The 20,010-nt window shown below is 30.5% G+C and overlaps 1 protein-coding gene across 2 annotated transcripts in view; it reads right to left on the bottom strand.

The window, feature by feature from the left end:
• Positions 1 to 20,010, bottom strand: part of LOC119605739 (axin) — a 55,309-nt gene continuing 35,299 nt past the window's right edge. For both annotated transcript variants that reach the window (XM_037959019.1, XM_037959018.1), the window contains 11 exons: positions 8,912 to 9,490; positions 8,614 to 8,846; positions 7,828 to 8,553; positions 5,692 to 5,826; positions 5,196 to 5,292; positions 4,995 to 5,129; positions 4,679 to 4,934; positions 4,469 to 4,613; positions 4,064 to 4,396; positions 3,867 to 4,000; positions 1 to 611 (listed from right to left, as the gene is read on the bottom strand). In XM_037959019.1, the coding sequence (XP_037814947.1) occupies positions 3,874 to 4,000; positions 4,064 to 4,396; positions 4,469 to 4,613; positions 4,679 to 4,934; positions 4,995 to 5,129; positions 5,196 to 5,292; positions 5,692 to 5,826; positions 7,828 to 8,553; positions 8,614 to 8,846; positions 8,912 to 9,004 (2,280 nt within the window). In that variant the 5' untranslated portion in view covers positions 9,005 to 9,490 and the 3' untranslated portion in view covers positions 1 to 611; positions 3,867 to 3,873. The remainder of the gene's footprint in view (positions 612 to 3,866; positions 4,001 to 4,063; positions 4,397 to 4,468; positions 4,614 to 4,678; positions 4,935 to 4,994; positions 5,130 to 5,195; positions 5,293 to 5,691; positions 5,827 to 7,827; positions 8,554 to 8,613; positions 8,847 to 8,911; positions 9,491 to 20,010) is intronic.

Raw genomic sequence — 20,010 nt, 5'->3', positions numbered from 1 at the left:
TTAAAAATCACACTTTCTTGTATTTATTGCAGGCAGTCCTTAAGTTAACATTTTAAATTATTATTATTTTTACTGTTATATTAATAATAAAGAATAGAATACTCAACTGCTTCGAAAAAATCATTTAATTATACAATTATAACAATAAAGAAAGGAAAATACTAAAAATAAATAGATTCTTAATTCTTTTGATTGCAAAAAAAAAAAAAACGATGTAGAATAAAAAAATATATATTTGTATGTAGTTATTTTTTAAATAAACATTGATCAATTAGATTTCGTTTTATTCGTTGATAAAAATGTTTCGTTTTACTTTTTTTCTTGTTTATTTGCATAATATAAAAAATTATATTAAATATTTTACATTTTGTTTTACTATCCATTAACTAAATACATTTCTTTATACATTATATAAAACATACAAAAAACTTTAAATTATTTTGTGTTTAAAGTAAATTCAATAAATTCTCAAAGTATTATTGTTTTTATAAGCGCAAAATATCTTAGCTACGAGAAAGCTATTCTGTTAAAATATTGTCCAAATTAAAAAATAAGAATAATAATACAGAATTTGTCAATCTAATTAAAGTATAAATTTTTCCGGTTTGGGTCTAAAAAATAAAAAAAGATAAATAACTTTAGAAATAAAGCAAATCAGTAGAAGAGTATAACAGACAAAAAAAGCACAATTTTTGTTCATAAAAAGTAAAAAAAATAGCTGGATGTGTATACGATACACCCATTGAATTTCTGAATACATACAGAACAAAATAATGATAACAAAAGATTTTAAACAAATAAAAACCTTAGGAAAAATGGTATTAGTTCCACAAATAGTTCTAGAAAGCATTATTTTATATTGTACTCGTTCTAGGTTGGAGTTGAGACCAATGGTTTTTATTCGAAACTGTTGACTTCGGAACTGGTTCTGAGGTAGCGTTATGGTGTCGACATTCGGTACAATTGAATTAGGAATCTGATTAATTCCTTAGAGTTCTGTTGCATACATGGATAAGTATATGAATACGTTTACTACATACATATAGTGAGGAAATAAATTATTGGCACAGCACTTTTAACTTATGATTGTTTTATTAATAAAGAAATATTTTTACTGGATAGAGAGCCCAGTTTTCCATTCACAGTTTAGAATTTCCATTATATTACTATTTATATATTTTTTAAACGTTTTTATATTTTTATTAATTTTGTGAACATTTATTTGAAAATAGAAAAGGCGATGGAAGAAACGGAAGCACAGTCCAAGGAACGCTTAATTTCAAAAGATGCCAGAGAGTCCATGAATCAGAATGATAAGGCAAACGACTCGAAATATAGAAATGGAGTGGAAACTTTATTTTCTCTATCATTGAAAGTTGTATGTGATTGTATGCCTCAGTTATTTGGTAATAATGTAAAATGTTGTTGCCTACGATGCCAAAGTCAGGTAGTTTGTTAACCAAACAATCAAAAGTTGGAAACAACATAAAAACCGTTAGTGTATCAACCGATTCAGATCCCAGCCTAAACATGTTTAGATGAAACAGGAAATTTGAAAAAATTTTTGAAATTTAAAAACTATTTGATAATGGCGAAATCTTTTGTATTTAATTGCGATTCCATATTGTTTTATAACTTTTTCATTTTGGTATTAAAATCACCAATTTTTGATTATTCCTGTTCCAATATTTTGCTTTTTTTCTACATGTGTTTACTTCGTTTAATTTTACTTTTTTTTTAATTTTTGGCCGCTTTTTGCTTGGCTGTCATACTATTTCCACAAATGTTCAGTGTCGTACGTATTACAACATGAGAAACATTTTATGAAAGCCTTATACACACAATATGAGACGCATGATTTCAGTTATTATCGCCACTATAAAGGAGAACGAGACTGGTAAATGAAACTATTCGAGATTTTGTGTGAATTTCTTAATAATTACATTCCAGATTTTTTGCATAATAATATCTTCATTCCTAAAGCGGAAATAATCCGCTGATACGGATATAATCTACAATGTTTTACATATTTTAAAAAGAGTTTGTTTTTTTCTAACTCAGTATTGGTATTGTTTGGCGGCATTCTTAAACTTTCATCCGAGAACAGCACTTGTTCTCAAAATTTATTTGGTATCTTTTACGCACTTCTTATGGTTTATAAGATTATATGAAATATAAAAATATTATTTAAATACCAATAACAACATGACAATTGTACTAACACGATTGCAGTGCTCTCTAAACCGTAATTACAGAAACATCGTTTCCAAGCTCTTCTTTAATCTCTGCAGCAATCTGTATTATAAACATTTGCGGAATCAGCCTCCTTTTTTTATAATTTGGTTATTTAAATACCTTCGACCAATTAAATGTTTTGAATTTTCAAATATTAATGGTTCCCTGACACTCCGAATAAAATCTATTTATCATATCAAGTTAATTCTGACATTTCTTTAATATACATATATGTACGTCTGGGTTATCCAAGTAAAGAATAATTTTACCTGGGATTCTGCTGATTCTCTCGGTTTTTAGACATTAATTAATTCTGTGAATCCAGTGATAACTGTTCAATTTAGAAAGTATTATAAAATTTTATGTTGGTAAGTGCGCCAATAATTTTGTTCAGGAAAATTGGGTACTTTTTTGAATCTCCCTTTATCAAATATGATAAACATTTTGTAATGCAACAGTGAATTTTGTGAAGAACTTATAACTCTATGTAGTAAAAATGTCTCATTAAAAATCTATGCAATAATGTCATTCAAGCAATCATGAAGTTTAATGTACATACTGTGCCAATAATTTACTACAGTAGTGTATGTTTTTTTTATTTTTTTTTAAATTAATTTCAAGAGGTTGTTTCGGAACTAGTTTGCGTTCCATTAAATTGGTGTAGTATGAATGTGTAACTAGTGTCAATGAACTAGTTCCTTGAAAACTCTTTAGAAGTATTTTAGAATCACAACAATGTACCGAGGACAAGATTTCAGAAGTAATAGCGACATCGCTAGTTCAACTTTTCTTGTTTAAGAATTTGAAGTGGTTCTGTTTGCATTCGTTCTAGAACAAATTTTTGTACAACAAGTTCTGAAATTTATTCTGGGAAGTAACATAATTGTGGATAAAATTATACTAATTAATATCATAATGAGCGATATCTCGAAAAAACATTAGGTCGATTTTAAAAATTTTATTAAAGAAATTTTTGGAAAATATAGAGTTTTACATTCAGAAGTTTTTCTTCTTTTGTGATGAAATTCTATAAAATTGCAAAATTTTTTATTGTTGCCTGAATATTTTGCCATCAAAAACTCACTTTCATGGAAATGAGAGATAGCTAGAAGAAAAAAATCAATTAAGAATAATGTAATTAACTATAATTATTCTTTTATATACATTATGCCAAACGAATCACTTATTGGAAATAAGTTGTAATATCATTAGGTGATATGAGGATTCGACGAAAAGCCTAAATGTGCAAAAAATGGAAATACTAACAGATTTTAACCGTTTTGAACCTTTAAATTTTATAAACAATTTATGAGATAAAAGTAAACAAACTTATAAGCAATATTTTGTTTATAAATTTTTCCCAAGTAATAAAATTTATACGAAATAAATAAAAACCAAAATAAATCCCATTAATTAATTAAAGAAATATTCTCGGTCATAAGTATTAAAATGATAAACAAATGTATTTAGTTTTATTACACAATTTGCATTTTTTTGTTATATGTTTTTCTGAATTTTGTAAGCTTATTTATCGCATTAATAAGTTTTTTTTTTATAGTTTTGTATTGTTGCTTCTATTGCATCGTTTTTGTCTATTACATAGAGATGATGTATAAAAACTTAAAACTTACACTATTATTAATCGGATGGTTTAACGAGACCCATCACTTTGCCCTCAAACAAGGGAAGGATATCGTTGTCATTGACAATTTCTTCTTGAATCACTGGACTGTCAGGATCTTCACAGTGTGTTTTAAAGAAAAACCTAGAAAATTGAATTAAAGTAATTAGTTTTAATTTTATCCGTTGCATCACTATTGTAATTTACCTAAAATGACCCTTTTTGGGTAAATAGTCCTTAAATTGCTTTAGTGTGGGTTGGGTGCCGGGTATTTTAGTTCTATAGGGATATTCTTCATCACAAAATGAAAATACAACTGTAGTCGTCTCTTGGGGTTTAGCGGGTAGTGGAGGCGGGAGTGATTGATGGTGTAGACTACTACTGCCACTGCTGCTGTTACTAAATGAGGCTGATGGTTGTTGTTGTTGCATTGGTGGCAGCATATGTTGTTGGGTATATCGACGAGACCGTCTAGTCTCATCTTCCAGTCTTCTTTTTGTCTCTTCTAATTTTGAGGCTGTACTCGTGCCAGAACGTGAACTGCAATTCATTTCAAAATAAGGTTTTGTTATTATTCTTATAATAATATATATGATGTTATTTCCCACTTACCTATTGTCTTTGTACTTCATTAGAGTATCAGCTGAGAATAGGCTTATACCACTATCTGTATTCATGGAAGGCCATTTATTTGTAAGCTTCCTGGCTGAGGAACTATGATCTGGCATTGATTTTGAGTGTTTCATCGAATGACCACCTGAAACAGTAAATTATCAAAATTATTATCGTTGATATCACAAATATTGTTTAATGAAAACTTACTCATACTCATGGCACCATCACTCAACATGCCTGAGTCATGCGTTATGGTACGCCTTCTGGATGGTAAAGGTGGGCAGGGTGACATTGTACCAGGAGAACGATGTGGAGTCTGATCATTCCAAACGCGGGAAACATGCTGATCAAGTATATCCTGATCATTGTCTTCGTCGATAGCAAATTTTTCACGTATGGCTTGTGCAAACGCACGATCACTGGCAATTCTTTCATTGGTCGGCAAAGATTCCTCAGGGAAATGCTGAAACATAAAATATGAATTTAATTTTGCAATTCTTTGAGTGTGAATATACATAAATACCTCTATTCGGGCTCTTTCTTCGAGGTCTTGTTTACGTTTAACCTCCTCTAGTTTGGGTATTAGTAACGCTATTAATTCATTTTCTTTTAAGGGACGATGTTCGTTCGAATGAAGACGCTGAGTGCGAGGTATTACCTTAATAAGAAATGATAGATTTCAATAACATGTGGATTACGAAAATAATGTTTTTATGCAACAAACCTGAAAGGAATTTGTTTCCTTATTAGCCAAGGCACTCTGTCGTATAGCTTTAGTTTCAGTAGAGCTATGTCTTCGTTGAATGTATGGGCGTCCATCCCTAAAATATAGAATAATAAGAACAAATATGGTTGTTTATTATTTTACAAAAATGTTTAGTAGGAGTAGACATTTAAAACCACTACCGTTTGAATGTGGATTCTGTTTTAGATTAAGCCTTTAACACATAAAATCATTTGCTGTAAATGTGATTTAAAAACGAAGTAGTTTTTTCTGTACATTTCATTTCATAACACTAACTACAACTAATCGTTTTGATTCCTATTTCTTTCAGAGTCTTATTTCCACATTCTTTTGAGTCTTACTTCCACAGGCAAACTGTAGTCATACTTAATCAGAAGAACAACGGAATATTTTTTGACATACTACAAATGACACTCACAGCAATTGAATTTTTATGTTAAAGACCTTATGGTAGGGTAGTTAGTTATTTACTTACATAGAACAGCTTGAAAGAGACATTGTATCAGAATCAGTTCTACCGCCCGAACTGACACTGGCCCTTTCAGAATCTACACGGGAATTCGGTACATAGGAGGTATTCGTTTTCCCTGTATACACATAACCATGAGCACTACACTCACATGCATTGATTTGTGTGCATTTTTTAGGGATTTTTTGATTTCGATATTTGTTTTAATATTTTGTACATTTAATAACATTTTGAGTCGGGTGTTTCATTCATTCCATGCATCAAAATTAATACAAAAATTTAGAGAAATTCAAATAAATTTATAAAATAAAAAAAATAAATAAATTAAATTAAAAATAAAATAACACAATACAAATAAAATTATAGATTAAGATAAAACAAGCACACATTTAATTTGTTGTAAACGTTTGGCGTTACGGATAATTAAGGCGTGGAATAATTTAATTATTTGTTTAATTTTATTTATTTGTTTATTAAATTTAGTGTATGGATGTGCATTGTTTGCAGGTTGCATTGTTGTAGGTTGTGGTGGATGGCAATGGATTTTGTGGTTGGACGTGTGCAGATGCGGATTAAAATGAAAATAAAAGAAAAATAAAAATTTATACAAATTAATACAAAATAAAAATACAAATAATATAAAAGTTAAATACAGTACATATAAAAAAACATTTACAAATGTATCTTAAGAAAATACCTATTGAATGTAAAAAACATAAATAAATTAAAAATAATACATATATATTAAAACAAATATTTATTTAATAATGTGAATAAAAAGCCTATTCCGCAAAAGGATTTGCTAAGGAATTCACTTGAATAAATATAAAACATTTTTACTTCTGGTTACTGAAATTAAACTATTGCCAAGCAAAAATAATGGTACTGCTCCTAAAAATAAGATAAGAACTTGTTCAAAGTTGTCAAAAATTGACAACATCCCTCCAATGACAAGCTAATGCAAAATACTTAAGTATTTTACTTTTTTCTCACTCTTTTACTGGGTGTAGATTTAATTAAATTAAAATTGAATATAATTTGAACTTTCTAGTCTGGTACTAGGCTCTTCAGACGCAGATATTTGAACGATCGACTAATAACAATCAAATAAAATACTCCATATTTAATGAAGAACTCTGTCATTTCATACTAGACCAAAAATTGCCAACAAAGCGGCAGCTGTATTAATCGAAAGTTCTTTCCCAGTAAAGAACTATAGGCCACAGTCGAACTGCTACAACTAAACTATCCCTCCTTCTTTCTATCTTTACTTTCATTATCTTTGCAGGTATCACAAAAGGGACCAACAGGACCCAATTGTAAGTCTTTGCAACCTGAACACCTTAACCTAGAACTTTCGTAGAAGATACATACAGAACGTTTGCAAACTATTAAATTTTTTATCAAAATTCTCGTTGCATTAATGTCTGTTGACGAGACCGTCAAAAAAGACGGACAGACGTTACATTCCCATGACAATTTGATATTCGCTTCGCAACGACTGAAGTCTTTCTAGAATAAAGATTGTCAAATCAGCGATAAGTGTTTCAGCTAAATGAACTATTGGCCATAGTCGAACTGATACAACGGAATGATAGGTTACATTAAATCGCAGTTCCATAGGTAGGTTCGTTGTAACTGTTTCTGTTTGGTAAAGGAGTCCACATAAGTCCTTATGGAAGCCATATTTGTTCATAGAAGAATCGTAGTAGATAAATCCAAAATTGCTTCTATAAACCCTATCCTTTCCTACAAAACTTCACTTTTCATTAGCCGACAGATTTATGGATTAGTTTTATTGAAGTTACACAATTTTCGAATCTTGGCTTCATATTAGAGGTATGAGGGTCTGTAATATTAATTAAATTCTTCAAATATGATTCACGGTATTAATTTAATGTCCCAGTGTTAGATATACATATTTTGTGGCAAGTCATCTAAATATATTCACTTTACAAACAAAATAAACTTAGGGATACAATAAATAACAATAAAAAATAAAAATAAATAATACTTTAAAGACACTAAATGTTTTTAAAATTATATACGAACAGATACATGTATACATACATAAATATATATATTTTACTTATTTACAAACAAACAAACATATTTACAAATTAAAATCGTGAAAAAACTTACCCAGGTGGTCGAATTTCCAGTCTTCTCTTTTGTGTTGCCAATAATAAATCGCGCGTTAAGCGCATACCCATAGGCATATCAGCTGATACACGTCCGCCTTCAACGCGTAGTTTTTCGAAATCGTCACTTAATGACAATTCCGAATCTTCATGTAGGGTGGGTAAGGTTGAGCTGCGAGGTAGGGTGTCTGTCGCACTAACGGAACCGCTAGAGCTGGCTGAAGTTGAGGGACCATACACGCTGCCACTAGCACTGCAACTACCAGCAGTTGAAGCACCAATAGCGGCACTAGTACTCGCAGGCAAATTTATAATTGGACCCAATGTACTGCTAACTTTACCGCTACTAGTGGAAGCGCCTGCAAATGGCAACGCACATGCTCCACCACCTCCTCCTACTGCTAATGCTGTCGCACCGCCACCACCGTTATTACTACCGCAGCTAGCACCACTACTACTACTGCTGCCAGTACTACAGCTAGCGAGGCCCGTCGTAGGGCCGCCACTACTGCTGAAACGTTCGTGGGCAGCAGACATTTGTTGTATATATAGGATGTACATTTCCGAACATAAAAATGATGGATAAATATTATCCCGTATTGTATTTTCAACATGTTTTTGCATTTCATCGAATATATTTGGACTGAGAGGTATTTCATTTTTGAGTCCAGCCTTAATATTACGTCTCAAATCTTCCGATACAGACAGTGTGCTTTTGCGCAAAAATCTGTTTGGAATCCAAAAATCAATAATAACAAAAACATAACAATTTCGTTTGCTCACTCACCTGTAAATAGCCTGGATAATTTGTTTAATTTTTTCTGGATCGGTTTGTTGTTTCAAACCCTCGCAGGCAAAGTAAAAATTTAAATGATCATTATATGCAGGCGCTTCCTCTTCCACGTACTTTTTAAATAATTCCACACCATCGCGATCTTCTAGTAGATGATTGAGTGTACGGGCCCAATTCAAATAGGATGGTGGTGAATTACGCATATGTTCTCCCACCCCTTCGGTCATCTGTTGATGGAAATAAAATTAAAGGTTTATATATTATTAAGTCAATTGTATTTCGATTTACAAACCTTTCTAACACGACTTTCTTCTCCGGGTACAGGTGGTCTTGGCCCACTACACTCATTATCATCATATTTTCGGTAACCCGATGTATGGCTCATGCCACTTGAACGAAATGTTAATGGCTTTTTGAATTTTCCTTTTTCAAATGATTAATCGTTTTTGTTTTTTCGTTTAAATTATGTTTTTGTTGTTGTTGTATTTATAATTTAAATTATAATTTTAAATCTAAATTAGTTTCTTCGCTTGTATTTCGTTAGTACTTCTCTTCTGCTTTTACTCTTTATAGAATTATCCTTTATTTCTTAACTTAACTGCCTCTTATTTCTTCATCTACGTCTTAATTATTAAATGTGTGATGTTAATTATTTATTAAGTAATTATATTTAAATAATTTCGTGTATGTTTAAATACTATTTATTTAATGTATATTGTATATTTATGTAGTTGTAGTTATTTATAAATTAATTTAGTAATTTTAAGTCGTTAATTAGACATTACATACAATTACAATTCGCTAAAGCCCTTTATATTTAAAATATTAAGGGCATGGAAGATTTTCAAATCGGAAGGCAATAATACAAGGCCTGAAAATATATAGAATAAAAAAAATTTATTAGTTATTGAATTCACATTGTGAAAAATGTATAAATGTAGTATTAAATAAAATTTATAAAACATTATTTATTTCATTTAATTCTATGTTAAAGACACATCCTATATTCATAAAGGTATTAATCATTTATTTCAGGTTTATTAGCATTTATGAATATGGGGGAAAATGTTTTAAATTAAAAAGTATTTTTTTTTTTTACATTTATAAAAAGTTTATTACAAATAACTTTATATCAAAAGGTGAAAATGCTATTGAATAGTTCAAGTTCATGAACTAGTAAAATACGTAAAAGTTGAAGAGTATGATTGAGTAGAGTAATTAATACTTGTTCTACTTTAACTTCACCCTAAATGAAGACAAGCAGATATAATTTGCCTTAAAGGACAAGGTTTATATTAAAACTTTGTTTTATTGTTAAACAAGTTTATAAAGTTAAATATTCAAAATAATTTTGTAGCCAACATAATGTTGTGGGGATTTTATAAAATTTTAACTTGTATATAATATTTTGCGAGGCTTAACATAAGAGTTCAATTCCTAACGGGTTTTCAACAATTGTATTTGGATAGGTTGTCAGAACACACCTAGGCCGCTATCAGGCCTAGTATGTAATGTTTACATTTGTCGAAGGACTTTATATGGTGCCCTATTAAAGGCATTATAGTCTTCAAAAATTCAGATTCCTGGAGTTAGTTTCTTAGAATTTTCCATTAGTGTTCTGGTATAATATCGCTCTCAAGATATTTAGATCTACTTTCGGTGAAAGCTATTAATGACAGAGGGAGAGTTTCAGAGTTTCACTGCCCTCATCCCATAGTTCTGCTATTTTGGATGTAGGTATTATTTCAAGTCGCGTCTGGGATTCACCTGCCCATGTTTCACATTCGTCAGGTTAACTTCTTTAAGTTAGGGCGGCTACCAAATCCTCCCTATCCTCTGTCTCTTTCTTTACGATGTCGGTCCGGGACTGTGGTTTTGGTCACCTAGGCTATATGGTACAATCATGTTCTGTCAGTCCGAATGTTCTTGGTTGAAACAAAATCCAGGATGCGTTTGACTCATATTGAGCGGCATCCTGGTCTGCGTCTGACTCCAGAGGAGTGGCAGTGTCCTTTTTCACACCTGTGGTAGAGGTATAAGCTACCAAACCTATCACCTACTCTGACCAACAGGGAAAGGCGTTTGCGGCGAAAACATACCTACCACATACAGAAGTACGAATCTATGCTAAATACTACTGTTTTGGAGGTCAGGCCAGCCACGAATAAGACAGAACTAAACCAGAGCAGGTATGTGATCACGTCTAAACATGTGCCCCATTCCAGCACTGGACCGAACACGATCACTGTCTCGGAGAATCTTGACGTACAAGTCTGTTAGCACTATAATTAAGGGACCGTCCGCAATATCCTCTACTCGAGGTACAGCGACAGTTACCAAAGGTCCAGCAAGCAGGCCCAGTATAAAGCGGCAAAGGTCAAGTGAAACGTAGGTGTCTGAGGGTAAGCGGTTGAAACCATCAACTAGCTTAACATTAGCACCTGAGCTGCAAGTAGTCATCATAGACCGTAGTCAACCCGATGGGAAAATGACCACGGACAGATGGCTGCTTCTGCAGGAGAAGATCTTGTGGCCACTAGCTGACGAACTCGCACGCAGTGAGGATGATTCCTTTACTGCGTTCGATGGCGCCAAATGGTCAAATGGTGTCAATATCATCGGATGTGGTAATGAGAAAGCCCTAGGCTTTCTCAAAAACTGTATCCGAGAAGTTATTTTTGACTTCCATTTAGACTGCTATTATATACAATTTACTATCGAAAGATTTCCCCATGTAGTGTTCTAATTTATTTAGTGCAGTTTCCACACCCTGCTTAATTTGTTTATCCTGCCTAGAATTTCAGCTGAAACTGTTAATAAATGTTAGACATTTTTAAACTCACAAACTAATGAGAAAAGTATACAATTCTTGATTTAAAGTTAATGTAAAAAATTTGTTCAACTTGAAACGGTGTTCAATCGGTGTTCAGATTTAAAAATTCGGATACTATAGATAAGTTAAATGTTTCATATTAAATGCAAGACTTTTTGTCTAACCTTGATAATGTCGTTAGCAATTTTACTTCTAACTGTACTTATGTAAGTAATTTGTAAATATATGCATAAGCTCTTCTTTAGTAAATTGCTCCTTTAGTTGTATGAATACAAAAGATTTTTGATTGATTGCTTGTAATAAACTTTAATTTTATTGTCAAACACAACTAAAATAAAAATACAAAAATACTTGTTTGCATCTTGAAGAAAGTAATTACTCAAATTAAAAGAAGATTATTGGAGACAGTAAAATGATGATGATTTCTTTTTATTTTGATTATTTTCTTTGTTTAAGGTATCCTTCATTGAGGAAGGGATGAAGAATAGAAGAATACAGTAAGTGCGGCCATTTTGAAACCAATTTTGATTGGTGGATGAAATCGACCAATACAATATATTCGGGATATACGTACTATTATCATACAATAGCGGCAAAAACATACAAACAAACACACATACATACGACTAGTACAACAAAAAAGAAGGACAATTATTCAACCATTATGTACAAAATTGAAAAATAAAAAAAGGCATATAAAACACATTGAACTCATCCACAGGCAAATGGGGAATAGAATGAAAATATCGTACAACAACTTTCGGTATGTTTCAGTAGTTTAGTTGACGCACTGACTATTATTCTTTCATTTTTTATATTATCAATTCTAACAACAAAACAAAGGAATGAAATATTCATATGTTAGCATATAGTCAATGAAAATAGTCAGGGACTGAAATTTTACCATTAACAGAGTTTTTGAAGGTAAAATATTTAGCAAACAAGTCCATAGATAGTGATATTAATGTTCATATTTAATGTAGTTAACTCCAATAACCTAAAAAATTATAGATTTCAAGCATTTTCCATAAACGATCTGCACTTTGCAGACAAATTCTACATGGATAGACAGTTTCCGCCGCTAACATACGTAATCAGCTCGTTTATTGCTAAGGTACGTTCACACCTATCAAATATTTGACGAATGAGTCAAATATTTTTGTAAAAATTATTGAAATTTTGAGCTTTTTCCATTTTAGGCGAATGAGTCAAATATTTTGTAAAAACTTTTGAAATTTTGAGCTTTTTCCATTTTAGGCAACGATATGAATTACTGTACATCAAGAACTAAAATGAACTCAAACAAATTTTACCGATGATGACAGAAACAACATTTAGCAAAAGACAAAACAAAAAAATAGCAACCATCACATCATCGTCATCATCACCCATCAACAAAACAACTGCTACAAAAATAGAACAACGTTACTGTGGAAGCTCTAATAAAAAACATTACAAGTTTTTGCTTTGCACAGTGGCGCCTATAGAGGGAATTATGAACATTTTTTTTTTTTTACCGAAAACCGGTAATATGCGTTTGGTCGGACAGTTACAAAATCTTTTATATTTCTCACCTTATACATGTTCGCCCTATCAACAAACGGTAGCCAATACAGTGTTATTTAAGAAAACACGCTTTTCTTGTAATTTTCAATCAAAAATCTCAACCACAAAATCCATATTCTAAAGTCTGACAAATACTATAAATTTCATTTGTTTCTATCAATTTGGAGAAAACCTTAAGAGAGCAAATTTTACGACGAATTAAAATACATGTGGACAACGACCTACATAAAAGGGTGTGAATAATTCATGGTTGAGTAAAAAGTATTAAAAAACTTCTAAGGATGTTGTAAAAAAATTAAGATAAAAAAACTAAAATTTTAAAAAGCATTAAAGCAACGTAAGAAATTGTAAAAAGCACTATAACCCAGCAAAAAAAGAACTTCCAAAGAAGCGAAAAAGAAGTAGAATTTACTCCATGGAAGTACTGAAAAAGATCTGAAGAAGTGATGATTATAACACAGGCATGTTATAGGAGGGATGTCCTTTTAATTTGATTCCAAATTCACTACTTATGAAGTCATTCTCAAGCTGTAATTTTAATGCTCTTTTTGAGGAAGTTATTCGGAAGTGAAATTGTAGTATTATAGAATACAACTAATTTGACTTAAATATCTTTTATTTTTTTTATCTCATAAAAATGTAAGAACAAAAAATATATCTTCAATATTGAAAAAATATAATTATTTTCGCATCTTCGGAAGTCTTTAAACATCACTTCCTCAGAAGGCAAAAAAAATCAATTAATGCTACTTTTGAAGTGGTGATAAATGTTATTATTTTGGAAGTATTTTGTTTTATTTTCGCTGGGAAATGGCTGTTTTATTTTTCCTGAAATTTTTAAAAAAATCTCCGGGTGTATGAAGCTACAAAAAATAGCTGAAAAACACCGAAATGGCAACTCTGGTAGACACGATAGGGCCTAAACGAGAAAAGTAAAAGAGTTGAAATTTTTTAAGAATCGGTTTATATTTGGCCTCAATATTAGAAACCCATTAGAAAATGACATACTATATAAACAAGTTTTGTAAAAACCAAAATATCTCTACCATATTTAATGAGAATCGGTTTATAATTGACCCTGCCTCCCATGTGAGGTCGCGAGAGAAAATGACTAATTCTATAAATAAATCTGTCTTAAAAATACAAGCATAGTTGTAAAATTCGACATTAATAAGTTTTATAGGAACCAAAATTTTTCTTCAAGGTTTATTGAAGATCGATTAATAAGTGACCCTATCCCTTATATAAGATCCATAGGTCAAAAAAAGGAATTAAGATGAAATTCGATAAAATTTTTTTGCAAAAAATTATTCACTATTTGAAATTCCATAGGGCAAGCTCCATAATTTATTGAAGTCCTCATTGAAATCCTAAGACTTAAGAACATATATAGGACCTCTTTCCGAAATTAATGTTATAAAAGATTCGACATAACCGAATATAACACTCTAACATTTTTTTTAGCAAGCTCCACAGTATATTGATATTTTGTAGACAATATATGATGTATTTGTTAACAACAGAAAGTAATATACAAGTAAGTACATACGAATAGAAGTCTGCCATTGTGGCTTTAACGAAAAAATCTGTTCAAATAGTCAAAGTAAGTGATAAAGTGTGAGGAAATAGTACTTGTTAAAAAACGACAAGTAGGCAGAAATTTCAACATACGCGCGCAACTGTTTTTTTAGGAATTCAATGAATAGTGAACAATAGACGAAAGGGTGTCCGTGGGAGTAGGGGGACGACTTTGGCAAAGAGGACATATTTTTGCAAGTTAAACAAAAACATGGCAGTAATAAAGGGACTGACTACAAATGGAAATGTCATTTACATACTGCTCCATATTTTCGATGGCGAAAAGAACAAAGAAAATCGCAAATTAAATGTTGTAAAACATAGATATTACAACTTCATATGTACATTGTACATAATACACATACAAGTAGTGGAAGTAATATTAATGTACAGTGTTGAACAAAACAATTTCAAAAAAGTTAAGAGTATATCGAGGGACTATATTCAATAGTCTCTATCTAAAATAATACAAGTTTTCAGGAGAGCAAAAAAACTGTTTATTTCGCTAGTTCGTGAAGATTTTTTAATTTTTTCTTTTACAATATATTTTTACGACCATATTCTAAACCATTATATAAAAAGAATTTTAATTTTTGCATTATTTACAAAATTATTCACAAATTTATATCAGATAGAGCTTATTTTTCTACGAAAATGTTCATTCAACCAACAGATAGAGAGTTTTTCATGGAAACATAAAATTTTTATTTGAATTAAAATCAATAAATATTATATTTTATACAATTTAATGGAGGAAAAGAAACCAAATTGTTGAAAAAGCAACAGATTATAATGTTTTGGGCCAAAATCAATGTTATATGGTTAAACACGACAATAAAATTGATTTAATTAGTATCATAATGAGCGATATCTCAAAAACTATTAGACCGATTTTAAATATTTTGACGGATTTGTGTTCAGCATGTCCAAATTATTAAGAAGACTTGTTTTGCAACATAAAATTATCCAAAGGGATCGAGTTTGAAGCAATTTTTGGATAAGATAGAGAGTTTTGCATTCAGAATTTTTCTTTTTTTAAGATAGAGAAATTTAAAAAAGCTATAAAATTGCCAAAAAATATTTTTTTTCTTTGAAATTTATATCACTGATGCGCGATAGTTTGCTGAATATTTTGCCATCAAAATCTCATTTTCATAAAAATGAGAGATAGCGACTATTGAATATAGTCCCTCGATATGAACAATATTTGTAAGTTTGGAACAAAAAAAAAAAAAACAGAAATCTGCAAATGATTAGAAAAAAATTAACGTTTATTCTTAAAATTTAATTATTTGTACTATTTAGTACATGAAATTATATATTGTTTTGCCGACACTGTATATGTAAATATATACATTAAAAGGAATTGCTAACATTACATTTTATGTATGATTATATTCTTTTGAGTTACTTTGTTACTTGTAAATTTGATTTTTGTCATCAAAGAAAAATGACAACAATTGAAAATACTTTTGTAATCATTTTTTAATAAGTGCACTTATGAATTATAAACGGAATTACACTTTCATTATTTTGAGATTGTTTATCCTTTCAGATATAGAGACAGATATTTATAAAATTAATTATGACATTTTGTTTATCTTACTCTCGGAAAATTTTATTTTGTTCTTAACGTTGTATACACGTTTTTCAAAACGAGCACACATTTGATAACGTTCGGTCTGAATCCGTGTTCTTCTTAAATTGATAATTTTCAATGCTGATTTCGATCAATTCTACAAAGCCACTTTTTTTCTAAAAGTGTAATAACTTCTTAATCTTATATTTTCGGTAAAAATAAACATTTGCTACAGCTGTTATTTATGCAATAGCAAAGACTTTGTAGCATTATAATTTTAGAATCCAGAACTCGTTTACTGAGAAGCACAATTACCAAGGTAAATAAAGCATAAATATCGACTTGTACATTTGAAAATATACAATAAGGGTCATACATTGTTTGCCATACTAAAAAAACGAGCCCTTACAACATTTTTAATATTATTAAACTAAAAAAATAATAAAAATAAAAAATGGAGCGTAATCCTAAAAAAAAACATCCCCTAAAGAACAAAATTATTTTTTAATAACTTACAAATTTAATAAACTCATATTTATATTTTGTACATGAAGCGTAAAAGTATTGAAAAGAATGGTAATGGAAATCATAACAATGAAATTAAATAATCCTCATCATATTAACAAACTGTTTGTATGTTTGTACTATTATATGTTCGTTTGTGTGTTGGGCTGTCAGTAAGTAAATAAAATATCGTATACAATTTCATTAATAATACCATATTTCATAATTTTTCCTTTTATTTGGGATTGAAATATATTTATTTAATTATTTGTTATGTATTCGTTTTTGTTGTAGATTAAGAGTACCCGAATAGTACCAAATAATAATTATGATACAGGGATAAAGGCACAACCTTTTTATTTTTGGTTAATTTGAAATTTGAAATTATTTTTGAGAATTTTTGTTTAATTCATTGGGCCTTGTTCAGAACAATTTATCAAAGGTTTATTAGATATATTTTCATCTGAAAAATCCAACTGCGTTCAATAATAAATTGTAAAAACAGACTCTCCTTTATGTTGACGACCACTGCAAACGTTAAAAGGATCAAGATATAAGCCTAGAGAATTACGAACACTTTTTAGGCCAAGTGCCTCTGTACAACTAATAGATGTCTTCGAGAAATACAGGGCTGATATCACCGCCACACAGTGGGCCATTCTACGAGATGGCGGTAAAAAATTCATAACTATAGATAGGATTGGAATTTTTAAACCAAGTTCTTTTGTTTAGTAGCTGAGACCGTAAAACTTAAAAATGGACCCAATACAAAAAAGCGATTGAGGGTTAAATTTAACTTTTCGATTTTAGTTAAATTTTAGTATAAAGGGAAAGGTTTAACATTTTTTGTTTCTTATAGATTGTGTTATATTTATAGTTTTTAGTTTAAAACTAATATTTTAAAATAATTTCATACCCACCATCAAAAAGATGGGGGGTATATTGTTTTTATTATTCCGTTTGTAATACATCGAAATATTGGTCATAGACCCACAAAAATATATATGTATATACTGGGACCTTATTAAATTCTAAGACGACCCAGCCATGTCCGTTCGTCTGTCTGTTTAAAACACGATAGAGTCCGAACGGAAACATCTATAGGTTGAAATTTCCACAAATATTCTCTATATGTAAGGTTTGTTTGGTATTGAAAATGGGCAATATCGGTCCATGTTTTGGCATAGCCCCCCGAAAAACGGTGTAAACAGACATAGCTGGTTTAAAAACAGCAGTATGTCAATTAAATTCCACATAAACAAGTTTTATATGAACCAAAATCTCCCCACCAAATTTTTTGAGAATCGGTTCATAATTGACCCTACCCCCCATATAAGGTTCCTCTCAGAAAACGACGCTCTTAACTTGCTTCAAAATATAAATATCAATATTACACATTCTGATGCAATTTTCACGAAAGCTATGCAATATAATTACATGAAAATCATCACACATTTTTGTGTTGATTGCCAAAATCAATCCACAATTTCTTATACCTCCCATACAAAAGTACATATTTTCGGAAAATGAGATTATTGTTAATAACTTCCGTCAGAATGTTGATATCTTCACAAAATTCATATAGAGAAAAAATTTTCTGGATCGGTCCATAATTGGCCATAGCTCCCATACAAGGCCCTCTCCCGAAAATCACCTAAACGCGCATAACTCATTACTAAATTAAGATATCCATATAAAATTTGGTACAAGTATTGCTCTTATATACAGAAATATTACTGTGAATTTTTTTCCGATCGGTCCATAATTGGTCATAGCTCCCATACAAGGTCCTCTTACGAAAATTTTTTAAACGCACATTACTCATTACCGAATAAAGATACAGATACAAAATTTTGCACAAATATTATAATATCGATAAAGCATATCTTAGGACGCTTTAAAAATATAAAAGAAAATGGCGTTTGTAATGTTCAATAAATCTTGCAATTGTAACAGATTTAAGCTGTTTAAATCTTGGGGTTTTTCTATTTAAGACATGAGTAATCTTATTTCTACAAATATTTGATCAATTAAAAAAGTATTAATATAAAAGTAGTATTTAAGATTCGGCTTAACTTGTTTTCGACTCTTACTTGTTTTCAATATTCACAAGGGATTAAATATAGGGCAATTTTGTGTCAAGTGACACAACTTTTAAAATCGATGTCTTCCGATTTGGATGAATTTTCACCACGGTTAGTACTATTGGATAGGAGACCCGACACAAATGTTCAGCTCTATCGGTCAAGAACTGCCGAACTTAGAGGGGGTCAAAATTGGACATTTTCGTGATACAGAGTTTTAATCAAATGAGTGTAACTTTTCACCTATTTGTGTCTGGCCTACTATCCAATAGTACTAACCTAGGTGCAAATTTCATCCAAATCGATTTTTTGAGTTGGGTCACTTGACACGGAATTGCCCATAATTATTTTCAAATGTTTTTATGTGCAACTCTGACCTCTATTTGTGTTCCGCCCATTTTAGTTTTAAATATTTATATTGATATTAAAGGTACTTGTACAGAATGTGGTAACTGTAGATGATATAATTTCCCAGATAAATGAATTTTAGTATATTATTCATATGGGATATGACACGCCCACTATATTTGGTACTTCTATGTCCTAAATATTCATATTCATACGAATATACTCACACAAATTGGAAAACAAAATGTTACTTTTAGTTCCTTCCAGTCTATAGGAATTTATTGTGCAAATTTCACGAAAATCGGTCTATCAGTTTAGTTGATTATAGATTTTAAACAAAAATACAAACACACACACACATGTCACAATAATTTTATTCATAAATTTTATACAAAATATCCGACTTTGGTTAAGAAAAATTGATCTGGTGTACACGGGCGAGTCCGGGCGGATATATAATGGGGTATACATGTGTAGGAGAGGGTTCTCTTTTGTTCAATAGGAGTTACGGTCTATTAACTGCCGGATTTTGGAAAATTTTGCCCTTTTGAATGTTGTAAAATACATAAAGTCTTATTTTCGTTAAAAGTGACGATTTGGAAGTCAAATAATTTTACAAAATTTATTTAAAATAAAAAAGTTATAATCATTTAAAAATTAAATATTATTTAAGAAAATTGCAAATTAAACAGAATGCTGTGATAGTTCATGTTTGATCACTCTGTTGGCTGTGATAAAGTTGAAATACAGTTGTAATTTTTTGGCTCCCGAGGTTTAATAGTGTTTACTTTCAAACAAGTAAATCGGTGACTATAAAAAAAATATTTTTGGCCGCCATTCCAATAAATCAGCCAAGCGCAGAAAGAGAGATGCTAAGAAACTGTTATTGTAGTGGTGAG

This window comes from Lucilia sericata, unplaced genomic scaffold, assembly GCF_015586225.1.
Source record: "Lucilia sericata isolate MDLA Ls3-8-SP2 unplaced genomic scaffold, ASM1558622v1 Contig000515F_arrow, whole genome shotgun sequence".
NCBI lineage: Eukaryota > Metazoa > Arthropoda > Insecta > Diptera > Calliphoridae > Lucilia > Lucilia sericata.
Note: the sequence above shows the minus strand (reverse complement) of the source record. Positions and strands in the feature narration are given on the sequence as shown.